Source organism: Monodon monoceros, unplaced genomic scaffold (genome assembly GCF_005190385.1).
Source record: "Monodon monoceros isolate NGI ecotype Baffin Bay Population unplaced genomic scaffold, NGI_Narwhal_1 Super_Scaffold_18, whole genome shotgun sequence".
NCBI lineage: Eukaryota > Metazoa > Chordata > Mammalia > Artiodactyla > Monodontidae > Monodon > Monodon monoceros.
The window spans coordinates 57,955,119-57,980,516 of NW_021703774.1; the positions used below are offsets into that span (position 1 = coordinate 57,955,119).

At 36.4% G+C, this 25,398-nt stretch overlaps 1 protein-coding gene across 2 annotated transcripts in view; it reads left to right on the forward strand.

Annotated features, from left to right (window-relative positions):
* Positions 1-25,398, forward strand: part of NME7 (NME/NM23 family member 7) — a 258,169-nt gene that overhangs the window by 40,199 nt on the left and 192,572 nt on the right. For both annotated transcript variants that reach the window (XM_029227185.1, XM_029227184.1), the window contains exons 2-6: positions 1,190-1,297; positions 2,035-2,201; positions 10,392-10,502; positions 14,505-14,555; positions 15,866-16,073. In XM_029227185.1, the coding sequence (XP_029083018.1) occupies positions 1,190-1,297; positions 2,035-2,201; positions 10,392-10,502; positions 14,505-14,555; positions 15,866-16,073 (645 nt within the window). The remainder of the gene's footprint in view (positions 1-1,189; positions 1,298-2,034; positions 2,202-10,391; positions 10,503-14,504; positions 14,556-15,865; positions 16,074-25,398) is intronic.

Below are 25,398 nucleotides of genomic sequence, written 5' to 3' on the forward strand. Positions count from 1 at the left end.
CCTGTGCTCTGGAATCTACTGCTGCTTTTGTTGTTAGGACATGCTTCCCAAGGGCTGCTCCCAGCCCCTGACTGAGAGGAGCAGGGATACTAAAGCAGGCCTGTCCCTGGAAGTCGGAGAACTCTCTGAGGGCTAACTGACTTGCGCACCGCCCAGTGGTCTTTTTTTTTTTAACATCTTTATTAGAGTGTAATTGCTTTACAATGGTGTGTTAGTTTCTGCTTTATAACAAAGTGAATCAGCTATACATATACATATATCCCCATATCTCCTCCCTCTTGCGTCTCCCTCCCTCCCACCCTCCCTATCCGACCCCTGTAGGTGGTCACAAAGCACCAAGCTGATCTCTCTGTGCCTTGTGGCTGCTTCCTACTAGCTAGCTATTTTACATTTGGTAGTAGTGGTCTTGCTGAACCTTCCTTAGTCTGTAGAGCAGTCCAGAAGGATTCCACCCAGTCTTCCTTCACTCTCTCCTTCACTCAGTGTCAGATTTGTATTGTGGTCTGTCAGCCTTCCCTGGATCCCTCCCTATTTTCTCTTGTAGGAATTTCCTGTACAGAATTTCTCTTACAGAATAGAATTTTTGCATGTTTAATCCTGTCTTGGCATCGTGTCTGCTTCTCCAGGGACCTAGACTAACACATTCTCTCACTGTTTCTATAAAAAAATACTATCATGTGAAATTACTAAGGAGAGTAAAGATGCTTACTATAATTTGAATGACAACAATATTCTAATACTGCTGGAGTCTTAAGTTTAGAACAGTTATGTTCTAAACGTAATTGAGAGCTAGCCACTCAGAATTGTTTTCTCATACTAGTTTATTGATTATCTGCTTATATGTAAACTTGCTTTCAGAAGGACTGAATTATCACAGTAGTCAGATCAGGAGCTCATGTTCTAAAAAAATATCAATTTATCCAGGATGATTGGATGGCTGTGAAGTATTAAGCAGTTCATAAGTCATCTTTGAGATATCTAAGGGTGTTTAATAAGAAATTAGAAGGAAATATGTATGAGGGTATGTTGATAACTGGCATACTGTTGAAAAGCAGAATTATTCAATACAATAAGTAATAATAAATTTCTTCATTGCAAATATTTGGTAATTCTTTCAATTTGTATGATTTTTACAAGAGTGCTTATATTTTATATGTTAGTGTTAAAATTCTTCTATCCTTCTTTACAGAATCATAGTGAAAGATTCGTTTTCATTGCAGAGTGGTATGATCCAAATGCTTCACTATTTCGACGTTATGAGCTTTTATTTTACCCAGGGGATGGATCTGTTGAAATGGTAAATGAGCCTTTTTTTGCTTTAAAGTTGGCAAACGGAGTGAAGGTGGGATCCAGAGAGGAATAGGATTGCCTTTCTTATAGTTGCTTTTAAAAATACATTCTTTTCATTTTGGGAATTTTAAACATTTTGGTATTATAATTCCAATACAAGAAGATACCTTGTGTCTTTACTTTTAATAGAAATTATTTTTTTGGTTAGAAAACTGAAGTGGGATTATTTATGCTTTGGATTAAGTGATAGTCAATAAGTGGCTATAGATAAAGATTATCATGCTCATAAATATGTCACCATTGCTGAATGCTGTTATCGCTACAAAAAGTCAAATTGAAGAAGACTGAGTTAAAAGAGTCGTGCTTGTTTCTTTGTGTCCCTTTGTTGAGGACTCCTTTTGCAGGTGGACCTATTTGGTATTGGGATTTTGTGTTGGCAAGAAAGCATAAATTTGGAATTTTTCTGGGATTTCATAGGCACTAATTTGCTGCAGTGATTTGGAAATAAATCTTTCTATCCAGGGTTTTTTAAAGTATTAAATTTGTAATTTTTATGTTATTACTAGAGTAGACTAGGAAATACATAAGTTATGAAAGAAATTATGATTTGTACTTATAGCAAAAATGAAACAGAATGTAACTTATGTTTAATAGAGCAAAATTAATAACTATTTCTAGTTTTATAATAAGGTTAACATTACCTACTGGTAATTATTTGTTTTATTGTATTGTTTTTGATTCCAGCATGATGTAAAGAATCATCGCACCTTTTTAAAGAGGACCAAATATGAAGACCTTCACTTGGAAGATTTATTTATAGGCAACAAAGTGAATGTCTTTTCTCGACAACTGGTGCTCCTTGACTATGGGGATCAATATACAGCTCGGCAACTGGGCAGTAGGAAAGAAAAGTAAGAAAGCAAGTATATAATCTTTTTAAAATTCTTAGAACATTATGTGTGTCTTGATACCAAATTCTAACTTCTTGTTTCTATCTTTTGTTTTTACAGTATAGATATTTTTCAGTGATCCAATTCAGTATTATGACATTTTTAGAATTTTGTGGAGCAGATTCTGTGGTTTGCTCTTCACTCAGGGAACAAAGTGATGCTCATAGTCTTAGGCAATGATTATTTTCCAGAGGAAAAAATGCAAACCTTTTATACTCTCTCTTCATTCTTCTAACTGGGAACTGGAAATGTAAGTCTTAGTGTACAGCTAAAGATGGTTTATGGGGGGGAAGTAGTGATTGCCAGAAGCTCAAAGGAAACTCAGAGGAAAGTAAAGCTATTTCTAGTAGAAGAGTAGGGAAGGCTTTGTGAAGGTATTTGACAGGATCATGAGAGATGGACTGAATTTTTACCCAGTTGGATCAAGTCAGAGGAATGCTGGTCAGAGGAATGAGTATGAGTAAAAATACAACAGAATGTTATACACTAGGTAGAGCTCATTGTTCTTCATGACTGGCTTGGTGGTTAAACATTTTTTTTAATTTAAGTAGTAAAATAGACTGATTAGGATGGTAGCAATAGGTATGAAGAGGAAGGAAGGAAAGTGATTAACCGAAGTATGGTAATAGTAGTAATGATAGGCATTAATATCTGTTAGCTATTTTTATAAAAGGTATTGTGTTAAAATGATTTGTATGCATCATTTATTTAAGCCCTACAACAACCTAATACACAAGCTAATAATATTATTATTAGCTCCATTCTGCAGATGGAGAAGTTGAGGCTTAGTGATGTTAGGTAACTTGCTGAAGGTCACAGAGTAGAGGCAGGATTAAAGCCCAGCGTCTGTCTGAATCAAGAATAGGAGGATTTAATCACAGGAGAATGGATAGGACCTGCAAAATGATTGTCTTCTTTCTGTCTCAGTTCATTTTTATGTCTCCTGTGGCACCTAACACATCTCCTCATACATTACAAGCACCTTGTCTGTGTTAGATGAATGAATCGTTGAATAACAATTTAAAATTTATTATCTACTCTTTCCTTTTCTTCATTTCCTCCCTGTTTTCAAATGATGACCTTTGATCTAGTTGACAAAGGTGTTTTTGTCTAGATTGTTTGGAATATATATTGTCTATTTTTGAGTTTTATTCACAGACGTAATAGATATCTGATAAATATTGACTGATCAATTGAAGACAGGATATGTGAGTATTTTGAAAAGAAAAAAATATACAAAAACATTGTGATACCAAGAAACTTAATCTGTCTTGGGATCACAACTGCATCTCTAAAGGCCATGGTGGTGATGCCTCAAGCAGTGCATTATTCACAGGGGATGCCCCACATAACTTTGTTGAATGAATGAGCTTATGTTGGTGAAAATAGTCGTTGTGTTTGGAGGCAGAGCTCCCCGCTGGCTGCCTCCCTGCCTTCTTCCCTCCATCCATTGCACGTGGCTCTTCCTGTGAAGCGGAGAAGCTGCAGTATGGTGCCTTCTGTGTGTCTCTCTGGTCTTCTCTCTTCATTGTTTGTCGTAGCTACGTTTGTTATTCTGACTTTCCCTCAGTTTTGATTTAGAGGAGAGACAGAACAAGTTGCAGTTGTAGCTGAAAATTAGGCTAGCCAGAAAACATAATACTAAAATGACATTGTAATTTTCAACCTCTACATTTATGAATTTGCAGCTTTCTGAGTCCAGCACGAGCTATATTTGAAATGGAATGTTAATTCTTTGGTCATCTTTCTTGGCTCTGGTTTCTGTGGCTTATATTGTGCTGACTTGGGGGGTTCTTTGGATTTGTGGAGTGATTGTTGCAGTAATGAAAAATAGGGATCACTGGTGGAAGTTAAGGCTATATGTATAAAAAGCTCCCCAAACTATTTAATTCTATAGGAAAAAATATCTGTCAAACTATATTTTGAGGTTTGCCACCCAAATAATAGCTGGTTATCTACCTAATACCTGAGTCCCCCCCATAGTAATATTCTTTCTGTGACTTCTTTACAAGCCCTTTATAATTCTGGAGGTTCTTTGATGCTCAGTGTGGTATTAGTACACAGGTGGTGATGGATCAGTGAGGTGGTGAATGACTCATAAAAAAGGAAAACCAAAGATTCCCAGGACAACTCTGAACTAGGAAAAAAAAAAAAATAGAATGTTAGACAAATAGGAATCTCATTGTTATGAGATCTACTGATAAAAGTCTATGGGATTAAGGAAACACCAAGCACAGTTCCTTTATTTACAAGTAATAAATATTTATAGCTTAATTTTTGAGCACATGCTATATGGCAACCACTGTGGTAGGCATCTCAGTTCAAGACTACTTGAAGTTTTCATTTAAAGTAGCAAAAATAAGTGAATTAGGGAGACAGGGTTAATAGTATGACCCAATCAAAATAAAATAATAATAGCTGTAACAATTATAATAAATATATATATTAATTGATTTGTCTACAGTGAATGTTGTTGATTCCATTTTACGGAGCACAGCCATAGTCACACAACTACAAAGTAAAGGGAAACAAGTAAATCTTGTTGTGTTTGACTTTAAAACTCATTCTCTTTTTATTAAAACCTCTAATTAATATATTGGTAAATACTATTGAATGAACTGATTTAAAAATAGGAGGAACAGAAGAATGTGAAGACAGATTTTAAATATTTGGGCTTTATAAATATAATTAATTAAAATATGTGCAATATTGTATTTTTACTGACTTCAGTTGTTTCACCATCTTCTCTTCTGATTCTCTCCTAACTGCAAGTGGGTTAAATCCAACAACCATTTGGGTGATTTAAATAAACTTCTTCAGAATTCAAGAGTTTTAAAAATATATTGTTTCATTTAAATGACCAAAGAAGTAGGCATATGGAGAAAGAAATACGTGCATGTCTATCATGGTCCCATGGAAATAGCGTCTATGTAATAATTATAACTTAGCCTAGTTCTCAGTCTTATATAGTGTCAAGGATAATTTATGAACTAATTACATCCCTATTATATTTATCACACTCAACCATTTTCTTTCTGGAGTAAAGCCTGTACTGAGAGGGAGGAGTAAAGCTGATCTTCATGGTGCCCGTCTGCTAATTTTGAGGCACTTATCAAGATAATTCTATATAATTCAATTTAGCTAACAAACTAGCCTCAGCTTCCTAATTCCCATTAACTGTAGAAATCTGACATTCGATTTACATTTCTATTCTCTTTTTCAAAAATCTCTATATTGAGGTATAATAGACAAACAAAAAGCTATAAATATTTAATACATACAACTTGGTGAGTTTGGAGCTAAGTGTATACCCATGAAACCATTACCACAATCAAGGGTATAAATTTATCTATTACCTCCAAAATTTTCCTCCCACCCCCTTATTATTTTTTTATATTGAGTTTTCTTTTGTGGTAAGGGAGCTTAATGAAAGATCTACTCTCTTAGCTAATTTTAATCTATTCTCCTTATAAAGCTCCTCAAATCAAATGGATAAATGTTATCAGTTGTCTATGAGTCATAGTATTTGACTTAAAAACATTTTTTTCTTTACAATTTTTTTTCTTTTTTTTTTAGCGTATTCAGTTTTAATTTTAGAAGGTAATAAATTGATGCTTTATGGTTTTACTATTCAGATGTAAAGACGTCATACAGTCTTTTTGTCATCTCTTGGGTTCAGTTAGTCTCCATTCTCCCTTCCGAATATTAACTGATGGAGCACTAACGTAGGCACCAGAGGCAAATCAAAGTAAAGTGCTGGTTTAGGCTGTCTAGTGTAAGCCAGCTCTGAGAACGGTTGAGCTTTATTCCTACTTCTCCACCCCAGCCCTGCCCTCCTTCCCAGTCTGGACCTTGGGGCCTGTCTGAGGGAGAGAGAAACCTTTAGAGCAAACCCTGAGAGCACACTTGCCCATCCAGCGTGGGAGACAGAGCACCAGAGAGAGGTAGGTTTCCATGCAGGTGCCGGCCTCTGCCTCCGCTGTGCTAACCGGATGGAAGCAGGAGAAGAACTGTAGACTGTGTCCTGCATGAGGGCTTGCAGGTCTGAGAGAGAAGAGGCAGGGCCGCATACAACCAGAAACCCTTAAATGTGGCCATATGTGGAGGAGCAAATGAAGGGGGTGGAGAGAGGAAGCACTCTCCTGGGAATGGAGTAGAAGTCACTTTACCCACGAGGAGCAAAGGTACACATGTTCTCATTGTTCCTGGAGTTTTATTTCTTTGAGCCAATCGGCCTAACAATTTTAAGTAGACCAAGGCTACTTCTTAGGGGAGGAGACCAGACAATTACTGGCATTAGTTCAGTTCTGTTCTCACCTTTGGGAAACTACTCCCTCAATACCAATTACTGTTACTTTACATATCCTCCTAGGTGGTGGTGAGCAGTTGAGTTTTTGCTGCAAAAAGGCACTGAAATGCATTCAAGTAAGACTTTAGTTCAATTACCAAGGCCTTGCTAAAAATTAACGCACACCCCTCCCCACTCCCCAGCCAATCTTTATCTCATCTTTACTTACCTGTGGTCTCATCGTCCAAGATGGCTTACTCATGCAGGCAAAAAACTGAATGTCCAAAACAACAATGAAACTATAAGTTGAAAGAGAGAACATTGGAGCTAAAGTGTTCTAAAGTCTTTCTAAAGGGTCAAGATATTATACAATTTTAAGAATTTTAAGTTAAATAAGTATGAAAAAGTTTCACAGCTAACCACTAGAAAAATAGTATATAAACTCCAAAACAATAGAGTACAGTAGGCAGAATCATGGCTGCTCAAAGATGTCCATGTTCAAATCTCTGGAACCTATGAATGTGTTACTGTATGGTCAGGCCATTCAAGACCGCTGTTCTCTTGCTCTCTGTAGATCTCCTGATTGACTAGGCCCTGCTTCCCTCACATGACTGTCCAATTCTCTTAATTGTAAGGGTTGTTAATTAGCCCTTGTTACCTGATGAGCCCACCTGAAATCAATTCCCCCCTGAGTAAATGGTAGCCTCCCTCTGTCCTGAGCAGCCAAGACTGCTGCTACAGCCTGCCTGCAGTCTGCTGCACACCTTGGGGTGTTGCTCCAGGACCTTGCTTCAGACATGTAAGTTCCTCCATCAATTAAACCATTGAGGTCTCTTCTGCTGCTCTCTGGGCTCTTCCTTCTGTCTCGAGGCTGGGCATCTATAAGGCTTACAGGCCTGCGGGTGCAGCCCAACGGTTACCTTACATGGCAAAGAGACTTTGCAGATTTAAGATTACAGGCCTTGAGATGGGGAAATTATTCTGCATCATTCCTGTGGGTGCGACCTAATCACAGGAGTCCATAAAACCAGAGAACCTTTCTGGCTGCAGAGAACCAGAGAGATGCCAGTGTGAGAAGCACCCAGTCTCCATTGCTAGATTTGAAGGTGGAAGGAGACCACAGCCAAGGAATGGGTGGCCTTAGCCATCTTTCTCAAGAATGGATTTGATTGATAATGTATTTTTGGTTGATATCTTTTTGTCATTGCTTTACTTTCAGCCTTGTTAAGTTATATTGTAGATATATCTCTTATAAACAGCATGCAGCTCTTTAAAAAAAAAATTAGTCTGGAGCTTCCCTGGTGGCGCAGTGGTTGAGAGGCCGCCTGCCATTGCAGGGGACACGGGTTTGTGCCCCGGTCCGGGAAGATCCCACAGGCCGCGGAGCGGCTGGGCCCGTGAGCCATGGCCGCTGAGCCTGCGCGTCCGGAGCCTGTGCTCCGCAACGGGAGAGGCCGCAACAGTGAGAGGCCCGCGTACCGCAAAAAAAAAAAAAAAAATCAGTCTGAAAGCCTCTAGATTTTCACTGGTAAGACTAGTACATGTACATTTACATATGTTGTATTAGTATTTTTGTACATATTTCGACTATTTTACTGCTTTCCTGCTTTTCTAATTTTTTCTTCTTTCCATTCTTTTGTTGGGGTGTTTTTCCTCTCCAGAGTTTGTTTTCTCTGTAGTCTTTTATTGAAGACATAACAAATTACCACAGTCAGCTGCTTAAACAATACAAATTTATTATATATCAGAAGTCCAACACAGATTTCATCAGGTTAAGATCAAGGTGTTGGTAGGGCAGGCTACATTTCTTTGTGGAGGCTTTAGGGGAGAATCCATCTCCCTGCCTGTTCCAGCTCTTGAGGCCTCAAGGAAAGAGAAGCCTGGCTGTCTCAACCAACCCACTAGCCAAATGCAGCAGTACGACCCATCCCAGGTGAAACCACTCCCCAGCCAACCTATATGATCTTGAGAAGTTGTTTGTAGTTTTAAGCCACTACATTTTGGGGTGGTTTGTTATGCGGCAGCAGATAACAGCGGCACTATTAATATATTTTCGTGGCCCTTTACTTTCTTTATGTGCTATCTTCACTTTTAAATAATACATATGATTCCTAAAGCCGATCTTATTTTCCCTGCAAAATGCATTTTAACTATTATCTACTGAACAATTAAGCAGTGAAGACATGACAGAGGAACTTGCTTAGAGTAATTAATCACAGTAATCAACGCTCTGTCTCCTGTAGGCACTTAAAGAGAAAATGAACCTGCATTTTTTTTCATATTGCTTCTTGTTCACTGCCGATGTGTTTTATATTTTCTTTAAGAGCTTTGGTTCTTGAAGATGTTTCCAGAGTTTAGCATAAACAATCATGGGTTAGTTTGGCTTTATAATATTTTAAATAATGTGAGCTAAAAAAATGATGAGTTTTAACTGTATCTTTGAAGCCATATAAAATGCTAGAAGTGACTCACTTGCTTCAAAATAAAAAGTCCGTTTATTACAAGCCCTATCAGACTAAAATGAACAACTTTTGTTATTTAAAAGTTTTAAAAGCCAGCCATAAGTTATATCCAGTTGTAAGTAAGGATATTTGTATCATTATATCCTTAGCTAGGTTTGTCTCATTGGTGAAAAAAGTCTACTTTGAAAAAGCCTACCAGTCTCCTTTTATGGATTCCTTGAGTTAATGCCAAAGTGTCAGAACAATTGAAAATAAAGGGAAAGTGACAGCAATTTTTTTTTTTTTTTTTTTTGCGGTACGTGGGCCTCTCGCTGTTGCGGCCTCTCCCGTTGTGGAGCACAGGCTCCGGACACAGAGGCTCAGTGGCCATGGCTCACGGGCCCAGCCGCTCCGCGGCATGTGGGATCTTCCCGGACCGGGGCACGAACCCGTGTCCCCTGCATCGGCAGGCGGACTCTCAACCACTGTGCCACCAGGGAAGCCCAACAGCAATTTTTAATCTTATTTTGTGTGCCAGATAAACTGAATTACTCCAACTAATCTGATTTTACCTTGCGTTCGCAAATGTTAGTCTTGAGGATTTGTGATTATGTTCCCTTTTGCTAATATTAATAGCAACATTATTTGTGGTGTGGTGTGGAAGGAGCACAGACCCAAGAGTCCTGTGAGCTGGGTGTTCCGTCCTGAGGATGCCACAGACCAGCTGTGTGATCTTTGGAGAGTTACCTCTCTGGGCCTTGTTTCCTTGTTAGTAAAATGAGGAAATTCAGGTGATCTCCATCTCTAAAAATCCATTAATTCTGTGGCTTCAGAGGGGAGAACGCATAGCTCTGATGTATCCTCTAAGAGGAAAGTGTGATCTTAAAAGTTAGCAGGGTGTTCGCTAGCCATATACATCTTCAGGTAAGAAGATATTTAGTTCTTTTTATATCATTCATGCTATGAATAAAGTGTTAATAGAAGAATTTATATTATTTCCAAATCAGTGCTGAACTGAGTGTATGGCATACACATGTTAAAGTCTAAGAGACCAAAAGTCAAGCTGATATGTTTAATGCAACTCTTTAGAGAATTGTTGTGTTTTATAAAGCATATGCTAAGAAATAGAAATCTTAAACACCTGTGTTTTATAACGTGGACATATTTAAAATGAGTCTTAACTTTTTTTCCGTCTAAACTTTTATTATTTTTCTAGATTGGGTACCTAATTTTTATTTCCTTGTGAAAAAATAGTAAACTTCTGTTGTATTAAGTTTTTATGAGGCCATTAATACATTTGTATTTATAATTCACTTTGATGTTTGATCTAGGATTTTTAAGGAAATTACCACTGCTTGGGAATTATAAGTAAAAACTGCCAAACTATTTTTATCTTTAAATTTATTCTTTGTTTCTTTATAGAACATTAGCCCTGATTAAACCAGATGCAGTATCAAAAGCAGGAGAAATAATTGAAATAATAAGCAAAGCTGGATTTACTCTAACCAAACTCAAAATGATGACACTTTCAAGGTAAATTTTTTGAGCATTTTCAGTTATGTAGTGTCTGGTTCCTTTTTTCAAAAAAAAAATCATCTATCTTTCATGTCTTTGTTTAAAAACTTCCACAGAATGACAAAGAATAGTATAGTAATCTTATTAGAATGAGGAAATGGAAGACAACAGGTAATCAGATGCATAAAGGATGATTGAACTCTAAGCAAATAGGAGTTGTCAGGTTATACTATTAACTATTTATTAGACATGAACTCTTCATTGTCTTTCATAACCCCATCTGCTTTTATAACACCAGTGTTTCATAGTTGTAATCTCTTCTTTTATACAATGTAACACATTGTATAAAAATTATAGAAGAAATGAATATTAGATTATTTCTATTTGACAAGGGAATGTTACTGTTGAGATTTTCAAAAGTCATGTGTTTGGCAATGTTTTATTTCCTTCCAATATATATAATTGGCAGATATACCTATTTACTGCTCTGAAAAGCAAGCCATTCTATCTGACCAGATACTTTCTAAGTTATTTAATGAAAGTAAGACTTAGTGTTGCGGGCTTCTCTGGTGGCGCAGTGGTTGAGAGTCTGCCTGGCAATGCAGGGGACACGGGTTCGTGACCCGGTCCAGGAAGATCCCACATGCCATGCAGCGGCTGGGCCTGTGAGCCATGGCTGCTGAGCCTGCGCGTCTGGAGCCTGTGCTCCACAACGGGAGAGGCCACAACAGTGAGAGGCCCGCGTGCTGCAAAAAAAAAAAAAAAAAAAAAAGACTTAGTGTTAGGTAGAGACATTCATGTAGCTGTTAGGCAGGGCTTGACCCGGCAGTTTTCTTAGGTTACTTCACTGATTTGTGTGTGTTTGTTTGCTTAGGTGTCTTCTCACTGATGTTCCTGGCTCTTTATCCCATGGGGCGGTTGCTTTTTTGTCTCTGTGAGAACAGGGACAATGGAGAGCAGTAGATAGTGTAGCTTTGATAAGTCTGATCCCTAGAAACCTTAACAAAACATCCTCATTTTTACCCCAGTAATGACAATTTGAATTTTTCCCCTATGTAAGATCTCCCAGTTTACATATATTCTAGAAAGGCAGGCGTCTTCTATTTCAGAGCACAGAGTCTAGAGCCAGGTTGCTTGTAACTGCACCGCTTAGTAGGCTGTGACTCTGAACAGCTTACCTCTGTGCTTCAGTTTCTTCATCTGCAAAATGGAGGTTGTAACATCACCTGTATCATAAAGTTGTCATGAGGGTTATGTGAGTTTAATAAAAGTAAAGTGCTTTGAAAAACCGTGACATAGTAGGTGTATATAGGTGTTAGCTATTAGTGGTAGTACTGTAGTACTAGTGATATCACTGTTATTTAGTAGAAACCGAGGTCATGATCCTTTATGAGCATAGTTATATTTGTCCCATTTCTGTCTGTATTGAGAATGCTTGCCCTCACAGCAGGCTATGGGACTGAATTCTGGAGAGATGACTTTGAATAGTTTCAGTGTGATTAAAACTTTTTTATGTCTCTATACTTCCAGTGTTTGATAATTTGGTGTCAAACTTTCCACAATAAAGTTGCCCAAGAAAACTTAACAGCTTTTTAAATTGTTTATAGCACCTCATACATCTCTATTAATATTACTGTCAAGTCTTGGATTTTACCCAACTTAAAAGCTAATAAGTTAGTCTGTTACTCTCTCAGGGATGCTAGCAGAAGACGTGAGACTTCTGCGTCAGAGACAGAGGGCTTGAGTATGGTCAGTAAGCAGCATGAACATCATGTTTCTGTTGGTTCCCTTTGCTTTCATGTCCCGTGGGAATAATATGGTATGGGCCCGGGTGGATGTCGTACACACAGTTGATTGCATCACCTCTGAGGAGCATTGAACTTAGGTTACCCACTGTTTCATTAACGAGCAGTAAACAAGCCTTCTCTTTGTACTGAAGAGGCATGACCTCATCCCTCAAAGTTGCTCATTATAAACATAACTCCAAGAAATGGCTAGGATAAACAGTAGCTGGGGCCTTGCATTCTTGGCATACCCAATAAGACACGTTAGGAGTGTCAGAGACCCATGGAGGAGTATCTCCCAATGCTTAAATCTTTTCTAAACTTATTTGCTCAAATGTCAGTTCCTCCCTCATGACAGTATCTGAAAGGCAGAAGCTGAGTTCCATCTAACTTTGTACTTCTAGTTCTAGGATCAGTGCCTGATTCAAAGTAGGCACTAAGTAAGTATTTCGTAAAAGAATTAATAGATCTTTGTGACAATGGTGAGTTTCTTTATAAAAACACAACAAAACAAAGCATAACAAAATAACAGCAAAAAGACTTCTCTAGGTGGTGATGCACTTGTTAATCCTTCTCTCCATCTAAACTTTTTAAGGGAGGAATTAAAAAAGAATGATGAGAAAAAAACTCATGAACTCTCATCTTGGTTTCAGTTATAGATTTTCAGTGGAAATAACTATGGGGTCGGTGACATATTAGAAGAAAGCAATAAGATACTTTCAGTAATTAATATTTTTCTTTTCACTGATATTAAACATTATGATTTTTCTTAGTTCAGTTGTGTTAAAGTTTAGAATTGGTCATATTAGTAGTCTTGCTGCTAACTCTTCTAAAATACTCCCCACTTGAGGTTTTTTAGACGCTCAGTTTTACCTCATTTTAGGCTGCAATACAGAATATCCATATCATTTTTATGAATTCTTTTCCTTACCCTCTAGAATTTTTTTTTTTTCTGACGTTGGTAATAGTAAGGTCATAAGCAATCAGAGATTTGGGTTCAAATCTCCCTGTCCTTCTTCCCTTACCAGCACTTTGACCCGGACAAGTTATGTAATCATGCTGAACTTCATTATTTTCAAATGTAAAATGAAGATGATCATACCTATTTCAATATATTGTTATGAGGAATAATAACATTTAATGTTGGGCATATAATACCCTCTAGAAAAATGAATTTTCTTCCCCTTCCATTTCTTGGGATGAATTTCATTTTCTATACTTGCATAGTATATTTTCATAATCTTTTCATGGCCAAAGAGAATATTTTATTACACTTGGTTTGAATAAAAGTATATCCTGATATAGCTTATTAAGTAAATTCATTTTGTAATGGGCCTATAAGATCTTAAAGCATTGCATACTAAATTACCAAGCCTGAAAGGTTAATCTTTTGTTAGGGGATACTTTAATTTGCTATTTTAAATAGTTGATGTTGACATATATTTGTCATATACTATGAATTACGTTTAAAGCCTATGAGAAAACTGTACAAGTTTGAGACACTTGGTTTGATTAACCGAAAAGTCTAAATAACTTTTAAAATCAGTGTAAAAGTCCGTTATCCTTTCATTGTCTCTATAGTTGTGGGACTAGAAATTTAAAAGTAAATCCCGATTGCCCTTAATAAATTCAGATTTCTGAATATCTCCATATTATCCATTTTTGGGGGGGAATGTAAGTTCAAGGATTCGTTTTTAATACATTAAAAACCAATAAGAACACATTGATATGCATAATTTGTCAAGCAGTTTTTAAAAACACAAGTATATAGTCTTTCTTTTAGGGCGATCTAAGGAAGAAAACTATAACTATTAAAGTAAAATTCTAGCCTAACCTCTCAGGTTTAAAGCCTGTAGAAGGAGGTAACAAATTTTGAATTTGAAGATGGCTTTGCATTTTTTGATGTAACTTATTTGAACTTTAAAGAAAAAATAATTTTTATTGGTCATATGTTAAACTTTGGCTTTAGAATGTTAAAGATGCTAGTGAAAAGGAAGATTGTAGATTTGAACATGAGTAATAAAGTAAATATTGCCTCTTTTGTTCATTTTAATTTTACATCTTAGCATAGATATCCATACTAGCAAAAATTTGAAAAGAGGGGAGATTTGAGCAGAATGTTTGGTGAAAAGTCCTTAACTCGCATACGGATCACATAGAGAATTTCATTATTTTATTAATGTAAGTTAAAATAATTTCCTTACATAATTCTTAACTATTGTCATTTTGATTATAGGAAAGAAGCAACAGATTTTCATATAGATCATCAGTCAAGGCCCTTTTTAAAGTAGGTACTGAAATTGGGGGTCGTGGGATATAATGGAGGATATCGTGGAAAACGAAAGAGTTATAATTTTACAATTCAAAAAGTTGTTACATGAGAATAATTTGTCAAAAAGTCCTTAGCAACATCTTGCAACTGCAGAGAGCATTTTTTCTAAGAATTGTTTTTTTCTCTCTTTTATTAGTTGAAAATTCTCTTATCATTAAATGAACATATTAAACTTTAATCAGAAGCAAATAAAATGTTTAAATCATAAGGAGCATAGCTTTCTTTTTAGATTTCAGTAGATTAAAAATAGAGAGATAATTACATTTTATGTTGAATATCTATTTGTTGTGTTTTAAACTCTTATTTTAGCATTCTCAATGTATATAAAACATTGTTCAAAGAACCTTTGTATGTTAACTAAGTTGTTTGATATACGTTTTGTTCTTTGAAATATAGCAACAAATATGTTAGAAACAAACTATGTTCTAAATATTTGGGTTGTATTTAAAGTTAAGTGAATATTGTGCAACTCATATTGCTATTGACAAAGGAGGAATACTTACTTTTCTAATAAAGAAGGATTAGCCAAGCTGCTGCAATAGAAATGCTATTTGGTGTCCTGTACAGAATAGTGCCTTATTAAAGAAAATTTTTACATAAGAAAATCATTATGGTATAGATTATTTTAAACCAAGCATTATAAAAATGTTCTCAAACCTTGTGTAGAATAGGCATCTACAATTGTCTTGGAAATTATTCTTTGTTATAGTCTTTGTATGTGTTTATAGCATTACAGCTTCTAATGTAATGTCTTATATGTCACTTGACCAACTCAATGCTTATTGACTGAAAATTCATTGTCATTCTTTGAATTCTAATAGATCTACACAAAAACAATTAATTCTTACTGCAAATATATTACAATACATCACTCATCACTTTCTCTACTGCGATTTCATTTGACTGCAGTGGTAAACCACGTGAAAATAAAAAGATTCTTCTGTACCTTTCAGAGCAATGTAGAAAGCATAGATCAAAAATATGCATTTTAAGTCAATGAAGTAGTCTTAGTTCAATGAAAGACTGATTTTTCTGCTAATAGTAATTGACAACACTAGTGATTTGTAGACACTCGGGCCACTGTAAGGCACTCAATTTATGAAAATTTTGTCTTGCCCATGTAAAATTCACTATGTCCAGTAGTTCTGAGATCATGATCATGAGTATGTGTTGAAATACTCAAATTGTAATATATCCTTGTTGTTAAGAGAGGTACCTAGGTTGATAGAAAAATGAAGCAAATCAATCTTTCACCTGTTTCACAGTGAGCTGATCCAGTTTATCACCAGTGGTCCTATAATTGCCATGGAGATTTTAAGAGATGATGCTATATGTGAATGGAAAAGACTTCTTGGACCTGCCAACTCTGGACTGGCACGTACAGATGCTCCTGGAAGCATTAGAGCCCTCTTTGGAACAGATGGCATAAGAAATGCAGCTCATGGCCCTGATTCTTTTGCTTGTGCTGCCAGAGTAAGGTGTTTTTAAACTACTTCAATTCTGTTTTGGTTTTGTTAAATGTTTGATGTCAGAGTAAAGCATTTTGTCACTGCTGACTTAGGGTGGATTTATACAGTGGTGTAGCAGTAGAGAAAACCTTTGACCTTTTGCCTAGGATTAACAGTGTTTCAGTGATACATCTCCTTTGAGAACTGGTAACCTGGTCATGGTCAGGATAAGTTTTCTCCAATTGAAATACTTATTGTCCCATTTTGTTCCAAAGACTTAAATTACTGAGGCTTATCAGTGTATGACTTATTCATCTAAGAATACCAGTTTATGGAAAGTGAATATTCAAAAAGAAGACATCATTTCATACATTCTTTCTTTGACTCAGACTTGACACCATATATTCAAGCTTAACATCCTTTTCTTTTCCTATATATAGCTAGTGTTTATGAAAACGTTTTCCTACTCCTTATTTTAAATCCGTATAAATAAGGTATTATTACACTGGGTTTATACTGATGTTGAATTAATGAAGTGCAAGTTAATTCTTAGCATTGTGAGAAGTTTCTTAGCTAATTTAAGATGGTTTTTAGTCTGGTCATATTTTTAATGGAATAATATTAGAGTTTTATGATACAGTTGACCCTTGAACAACGTGGGGGTTAGGGATTCCAAACCACTGTGCAGTCGAAAATCTGCCTGTAATTTATAGTACTCCCTCCGCAGCCACATTTCCTCCCTATCCAAGTTTCCTTGGCATCCAATCACAGATCATGTAGTACTGTAGTATTTACTGTTGAAAAAAATCTGCATATAAGTGGACCAGTGAACTGTTCAAACTTGTGTTGTTCAAGGGTCAACTGCTAGTTGATACATATATTTTTTCTTCTCCTTACAACTCTGTCAATAAATCCTTTTGGCCTTTCTTTCAAATTAGACCTTGAGTTTGATGACTGTGGTCTAAATCACTGTTATATTTTATCGACTATTGCAAAAAGCTTCCTAATTCTTCTTTACCTTCTTCTCTTACACTCAATTTATGAAAAATTTACCTTTCCCAAGTAAAATTAACTATGTCCAAGTGATCTTTTAAAAATAAATCAGATTAACAATTCAGCTATTAAACTCTAGTGAACTTTTGTCTCTTATAAAATCTAAGTATCATAGCATGCAAAGCTCTACCTGATCTGGTCCCTATCAACTTCTATAACATCATCTACAACCAGTCTCTCCCTTACTCACTCTGTCTCAGGTATTCTGACCGTCTTGCTAATTTTAGAACAGCATATTGCTGCCTGGCTTATTTAGTTAACAGCAAAGAATGAGCTGATGAGGTCACAAGTAATCAGGGAGATATCACATGGTTTGAAGACCACGATAGCACAAGACTTTTGTCGTCTTCTCTGAGGAAAGTGGAGAGCTGTTGCAGGGATTTGAACAGAGGACTGACAAGCTTGACTTGCCATTTAAAAAAGATTGCTCTGGCTGCTGCATTGAGAATAGACTGTAGAGGGCCAGAGTAGCAACAGGAGCCCAGTTAAGAGGATGTTGCAAATAATTCAGAGAGGTGATGGCTTGGACCAGGGTAGTAGCAATGAGTGGAGTGCTTAGATGTATTTAAAAATATAGTTTAGTGGTTGAAGGTCAAATGATCAAAATTTCCTTCCAGATTGAATGTAGAGTATGAGAAAAAGAGAGATGTCTAGGATTACTCCAAAGTTCTTGGACTGACCAACTGAAAGGATAACATTGACATAAACTGAAATAAGGAAGGCTATGGCTAGAGTCAGTATGGATGGAAAATAAGAGGTTACACTTTGGACACTGCAAACTTAACATGTATGTTAGTTATCCAAGTAGAGAGATTGAAGAAAAAACTGAATATGTGAGTTTGGGGGAGAGGTCAGGAAACCACGTGAAACTGGTTGAGATTACCAAGGAGAGTGTAGCTAGAGAAGGAAAGAGAACAGGGTTGGAACCTTTATGCCCTGGTAAAGGGTTAAAGAGGAGAAAGAAGTAAAGGAGGAGCCTTTAGTGAGGTAGAAGGAAAAAATTCAGAGATAGTTGTGTCCTGGAGCCAAGTGAAGAAAATATTCTATGAGGAGAGAATGATCAGTAGTGTCAAATGAAGCAGATTATCACGTAAGAAGGGGACTGGGAATTGAAAATTAGATTTTGCAATGCAGAGGTCATTGGTAAACTTGGTAAGATCAATGTTGATGGAGAGTTGGAGGCAAAGCCCTGCTTGGAGTGGATTTAAAAGAAAATTGGAGGACAGGAATTCTAGACAGTGAATCTAGACAACTCTTTTGGGGCAGTTTTTGCTGCAGAGGTGAGCAGAGAAATGAGGTGGTAGCTATGAGGAAAAGCAGGGTCAAATTTTTTTTTAAGATGAGAATTACAGATGTGAAAAATTAATGATTGGGGAAAAGGGGGAAACTTACTGTAGCAATGTCATTGATTAGGTGAGAGGGAATGGAAATTAGAGACCAGATTGACTGCATAGTGGTGCGTAGGTACTTGTCTTTAGCAGCAAATGGGAAGGCAGAGTATGTGGGTTTTGATGCTGATACTTATTGCCTCAGTTTTCTCAATAGGAAAGTAGGAAGCAAGGTCAAAAACAGCTAAAAGTGAGGATGAGAGAGACGGTATTCGTTGGAAGAGAGAGGATGTGAAATAATCATCTGAAAGACTAGGCAAAGGAAAAGATTAGGGAAATATGGTATGATTGCTGTATTGAATGAATGGCTCACCTGAAGTTCATGGTCATGAACTGTGAGTGTGGATGTTCTCAGGCCATGTTCAGTTGCATGAGTGTAGGTGCAGAGTAGGTGAAGGGTTGCTTTAGCCATGGCTGTGGTTTTGTGAAGCAAGTATGATAGGAGGGTTGTGGTTGTCAAAGGTATATGCAAGAGTGATTATAGTCCCTGACCTTTGATCTTATTTATAGACATTTACTATAAATGTAGTATTATTTTCAATTGTTAAATGCCAATCAGATATTGTAAGATATTATAAAAATGATGACATAAATAATTAATGAAGGAAATTATTGGGGGCTGAACTGAAAAGTCATTCTTACATTCCTCCTATTTACCCCATGAGCATCTCACCCCATCCCTTTCTCTGTTCTTGATTTTCACCAGTTCATTTAATAAATTTGAGCACAAATGTACCCGTCAAATTTTAGATAACTTAGGCTCTGTATGTATTTATACATTAGACGATTCCACCAAGGAGTTCCATGAGGGCAGGGTTTTTTTTTTCTGTTTTGTTTTGATTATTAGAATCTGCCTGCTACATAATAAATGCTCAATAAATACTTATCAGGAGAATTCATTCATCCAGTAAATTGGTCATTAAGCTCCCTAGCTACTTCCTGTTAGTAAAAAATATTTTTTCAAAGTCTTTTTTTTTTAAGAAAAACCTTTGATATAATATAAATAAAATGGGAAAAGTGTCAGCATATCACTTTGGTATTTTTCTCGAGATGCTTTACCTTACAGATGTTCTTTGCCTTTTACTATACCATGAACCTTGACTCTTAAGTCCAGCTATACCGTATCTTTATCGGATAGTGATATAGGTTGTACATTTATTTCAATAATACGTTGATGCTGAAAATAAGTGGATTTAGAAACGCAAGGGAAGTTTTATACATTAACATGGTAAAGCTAGACTCATCTTAAGTATATATATTTGTGTGTTTTGATGCATGCACATACGTAATGCATGTGCTAAGCTTGGTAGAAAAATTCCTACCTGCAGATACAGTTTGCAGAATGACCTTTCCCCCCGTTTTTTTTGTAGTGGAGAACCTTCTACAACTTTAGCTACCATAATCCTTCAAAGAAGTGTCTTAAGCATATTTGTTTCTGTTTTGTGCACTTAAGTTTTCTCAGCTATTTCTGACGTTCATCTCAGAAATACCCCATTATTTGTATGAACCCGTTAGGTTATACATATTTTTGATGTTTGTCTTGGGAAGAGTGAGTATTGTGGACATTATGTTAGCTGACTAGCTATCAAGGAGAAATACTGCAGCTGGAACATGTAGCATACATGAGGAAGCAAGGACCATAGATATTGACAAAAGATTGAAAAACACTATATAAGCAGTCCCAAATCACCTCTTTTTGACCTTGAATTCCTGTCAGTTACTGTGTAATCTTTTTTTCCTTCTTTCCCAGATTTCACCAAAGCCTAGACTATACTCACTGTTTGCAGTTGCCTTTGACTACATTGAGAGCAGTCATTACAATTTGGCTTCATCCTTTCATTCCACTGAAATCATTTTGGCTAAGATAACCTATGTCCTCTTAATTAAAAAATCCAAGAAAAAATTGTCATTTCTTATTTTACTGTATCTACTGTGTTTTACTGCAACATTTAACAGGTTTGCACACTTTCTCCTTTTTGAAATATTCCACAATATTTTAATTCTGTGATATCTCACTATCCATTTTTGCTTTATATTTAGCAGATCACAATCTATGTCTTTTTTTATTTTTTTATTTTTATTTTACATCTTTATTGGAATATAATTGCTTTACAATGGTATGTTAGTTTCTGCTTTATAACAAAGTGAATCAGTTACACATATATATATATTCCCATATCTCTTCCCGCTTGCATCTCCCTCCCTCCCACCCTCCCTATCCCACCCCTCTAGGTGGTCACAAACCACCGAGCTGATCTCCCTGTGCTATGCGGCTGCTTCCCACTAGCTATCTATTTTACGTTTGGTAGTGTATATATGTCCATGCCACTCTCTCACTTTGTCACAACTTACCCTTCCCCCTCCCCATATCCTCAAGTCCATTCTCTAGTAGGTCTGTGTCTTTATTGCTCTCTTACCCCTAGGTTCTTCATGACATTTTTTTTTCTTAAATTCCGTATATATGTGTTAGCATATGGTATTTGTCTTTCTCTTTCTGACTTACTTCGCTCTGTATGACAGACTCTATGTCCATCCACCTCATTACAAATAGCTCAATTTCGTTTCTTTTTATGGCTGAGTAATATTCCATTGTATATATGTGCCACATCTTCTTTATCCATTCCTCTGATGATGGACACTTAGGTTGTTTCCATCTCCTGGCTATTGTAAATAGAGCTGCAATGAACATTTTGGTACATGAGTCTTTTTGAATTATGGTTTTCTCAGGGTATATGCCCAGTAGTGGGATTGCTGGGTCATATGGTAGTTCTATTTGCAGTTTTTTAAGGAACCTCCATACCGTTCTCCATAGTGGCTGTACCAATTCACATTCCCACCAGCCGTGCAAGAGTGTTCCCTTTTCTTCACAACCTCTCCAGCATTTATTGTTTCTAGATTTTTTGACGATGGCTATTCTGGCTGGTGTGAGTTGATATCTCATTGTAGTTTTGATCTGCATTTCTCTAATGATTAATGATGTTGAACATTCTTTCATGTGTTTGTTGGCAGTCTGTATATCTTCTTTGGAGAAATGTATATTTAGGTCTTCTGCCCATTTTTGGATTGGGTTGTTTGTTTTTTTGATATTGAGCTGCATGAGGTGCTTGTAAATTTTGGAGATTAATCCTTTGTCAGTTGCTTCATTTGCAAGTATTTTCTCCCATTCTGAGGGTTGTCTTTTGGTCTTGTTTATGGTTTCTTTTGCTGTGCAAAAGCTTTGAAGTTTCATTAGGTCCCATTTGTTTATTTTTGTTTTTATTTCCATTTCTCTAGGAGGTGGGTCAAAAAGGATCTTGCTGTGATTTATGTCATAGAGTGTTCTGCCTATGTTTGATAGTGTCTGGCCTTACATTTAGGACTTTAATCCATTTTGAGCTTATTTTTGTGTATGGTGTTAGGGAGTGATCTAATCTCATACTTTTACATGTACCTGTCCAGTTTTCCCAGCACCACTTATTGAAGAGGCTGTCCTTGCTCCACTGTACATTCCTGCCTCCTTTATCAAAGATAAGGTGACCATATATGCGTGGGTTTATCTCTGGGCTTTCTATCCTGTTCCATTGATCTATCTTTCTGTTTTTGTGCCAGTACCATACTGTTTTGATTACTGTAGCTTTGTAGTATAGTCTGAAGTCAGGGAGCCTGATTCCTCCAGCTCCGTTTTTTGTTCTCAAGATTGCTTTGGCTCCCCGGGGTCTTTTGTGTTTCCATACAAATTGTGAAATTCTTTGTTCTAGTTCTGTGAAAAATGCCAGTGGTAGTTTGATAGGGATTGCATTGAATCTGTAGATTGCTTTGGGTAGTATAGTCATTTTCAAAATGTTGATTCTTCCAATCCAAGAACATGGTATATCTCTCCATCTATTTGTATCATCTTTAATTTCTTTCATCAGTGTCTTATAATTTTCTGCATACAGGTCTTTTGTCTCCTTAGGTAGGTTTATTCCTAGATATTTTATTCTTTTTGTTGCAATGGTAAATGGGAGTGTTTTCTTGATTTCACTTTCAGATTTTTCATCATTAGTGTTTAGGAATGCCAGAGATTTCTGTGCATTAATTTTGTATCCTGCACTTTACCAAATTCATTGATTAGTTCTAGAAGTTTTCTGGTAGCATCTTTAGGATTCTCTATGTATGGTATCATGTCATCTGCAAACAATGACAGCTTTACTACTTCTTTTCCGATTTGGATTCCTTTTATTTCCTTTTCTTCTTTGATTGCTGTGGCTAAAACTTCCAAAACTATGTTGAATAAGAGTGGTGAGAGTGGGCAACCTTGTCTTATTCCTGATCTTAGTGGAAATGCTTTCAGTTTTTCACCATTGAGGACGATGTTGGCTATGGCTTGTCATATATGGCCTTTATTAAGTTGAGGAAAGTTCCCTCTATGCGTACTTTCTGGAGGGTTTTTTATCAAAAATGGGTGTTGAATTTTGGCAAAAGCTTTCTCTGCATCTACTGAGATGACCATATGGTTTTTCTCCTTCAATTTGTTAATATGGTGTATCACATTGATTGATTTGTGTATATTGAAGAATCCTTGCATTCCTGGAATAAACCCCAGTTGATCATGGTGTATGATCCTTTTAATGTGCTGTTGGATTCTCTTTGCTAGTATGTTGTTGAGGATTTTTGCATCTATGTTCATCAGTGATATTGGCCTGTAGTTTTCTTTGTTTGTGACATCCTTGTCTGTTTTTGGTATCAGTGTGATGGTGGCCTCGTAGAATGAGTTTTGGAGTGTTCCTCCCTCTGCTATATTTTGGAAGAGTTTGAGAAGGATAGGTGTTAGCTCTTCTCTAAATGTTTGAAAGAATTCGCCTGTGAAGCCATCTGGTCCTGGGCTTTTGTTTGTTGGAAGATTTTTAATCACAGTTTCAATTTCAGTGCTTGTGATTGGTCTGTTCATATTTTCTATTTCTTCCTGATTCAGTCTTGGCACGTTGTGCATTTCTAAGAATTTGTCCATTTCTTCCAGGTTGTCCATTATATTGGCATAGATTTGCTTGTAGTAATCTCTCATGATCTTTTGTATTTCTGCAGTGTCAGTGGTTACTTCTCCTTTTTCATTTCTAATTCTATTGATTTGAGTCTTCTCCCTTTTTTTCTTGATGGGTCTGGCTAATGGTTTATCAATTTTGTTTATCTTCTCAAAGAACCAGCTTTTAGTTTTATTGATCTTTGCTATCATTTCCTTCATTTCTTTTTCATTTATTTCTGATCTGATCTTTATGATTTCTTTCCTTCTTCTAACTTTGGGGTTTTTTTGTTCTTGTTTCTCTAATTGCTTTAGGTGCAAGGTTAGGTTGTATATTCGAGATGTTTAATGTTTCTTAAGGTAGGATTGTATTGCTATAAACTTCCCTCTTACAACTGCTTTTGCTGCATCCCATAGGTTTTGGGTTGTCGTGTCTCCATTGTCATTTGTTTCTAGGTATTTTTTGATTCCCTCTTTGATTTCTTCAGTGATCACTTAGTTATTAAGTAGTGTATTGTTTAGCCTCCGTGTGTTTGTATTTTTTGCAGATGTTTTCCTGTAATTGATATCTAGTCTCATAGCATTTTGGTTGGAAAAGGTACTTGATACAATTTCAGTTTTATTAAATTTACCTAGGCTTGATTTGTGACCCAAGATATGATCTATCCTGGGGAATTTTCCATGAGCACTAGAGAAATATGTGTATTCTGTTGTTTTTGGATGGAATGTCCTATAAATATCAATTAAGTCCATCTTGTTTAATGTATCATTTAAAGCTTGTGTTTCCTTATTTATTTTCATTTTGGATGATCTGTCAATTGGTGAAAGTGGGGTGTTAAAGTCCCCTACTATGAATGTGTTACTGTTGATTTCCCCTTTTATGGCTGTTAGTATTTGCCTTATGTATTGAGGTGCTCCTATGTTGGGTGCATAAATATTTACAATTGTTATATCTTCTTCTTGGATCGATCCCTTGATCATTAGGTAGTGTCCTTCTTTGTCTCTTCTAATAGTCTGTGTTTTAAAGTCTATTTTGTCTGATATGAGAATTGCTACTCCAGCTTTCTCTTGGTTTTCATTCACATGGAATATCTTTTTCCATCCCCTCACTTTCAGTCTGTATGTGTCTCTAGGTCTGAAGTGGGTCTCATGTATGGGTCTTGTTTTTGTATCCATTCAGCCAGTCTATGTCTTTTGGTGGGAGCATTTAATCCATTTACATTTAAGGTAATTATCGATATGTATGTTCCTATTCCCATTTTAATTGTTTTGGGTTTGTTATTATAGACCTTTTCCTTCTCTTGTGTTTCTTGCCTAGAGAAGGTTCTTTAGCATTTGTTGTAAAGCTGGTTTGGTGGTGCTGTACTCTCTCAGCTTTTGCTTGTCTGTAAAGGTTTTAATTTCTCCATCAAATCTGAATGAGATCCTTGCTGGGTAGAGTAATCTTGATTGTAGGTTTTTCTCCTTCATCACTTTAAATATGTCATGCCAGTCCCTTCTGGCTTGCAGAGTTTCTGCTGAAAGATCAGCTGTTAACCTTACGGGGATTCCCTTGTGTGTTATTTGTTGTTTTTCCCTTGCTTCTTTTAATATGTTTTCTTTGTATTTAATTTTTGATAGTTTGATTAATATGTGTACTGGCATGTTTCTCCTTGGAGTTATCCTGTATGGGACTCTTTGTGCTTCCTGGACTTGATTAACTATTTCCTTTCCCATATTAGGGAAGTTTTCAATTATAATCTCTTCAAATATTTTCTCAGTCCCTTTCTTTTTCTCTTCTTCTTCTGGAACCCCAATAGTTCGAATGTTGGTGCATTTAATGTTGTCCCAGAGGTCTCTGAGACTGTCCTCAATTCATTTCATTCTTTTTTCTTTATTCTGCTCTGCAGTAGTTATTTCCACTACTTTATCTTCCAGGTTACTTATCCCTT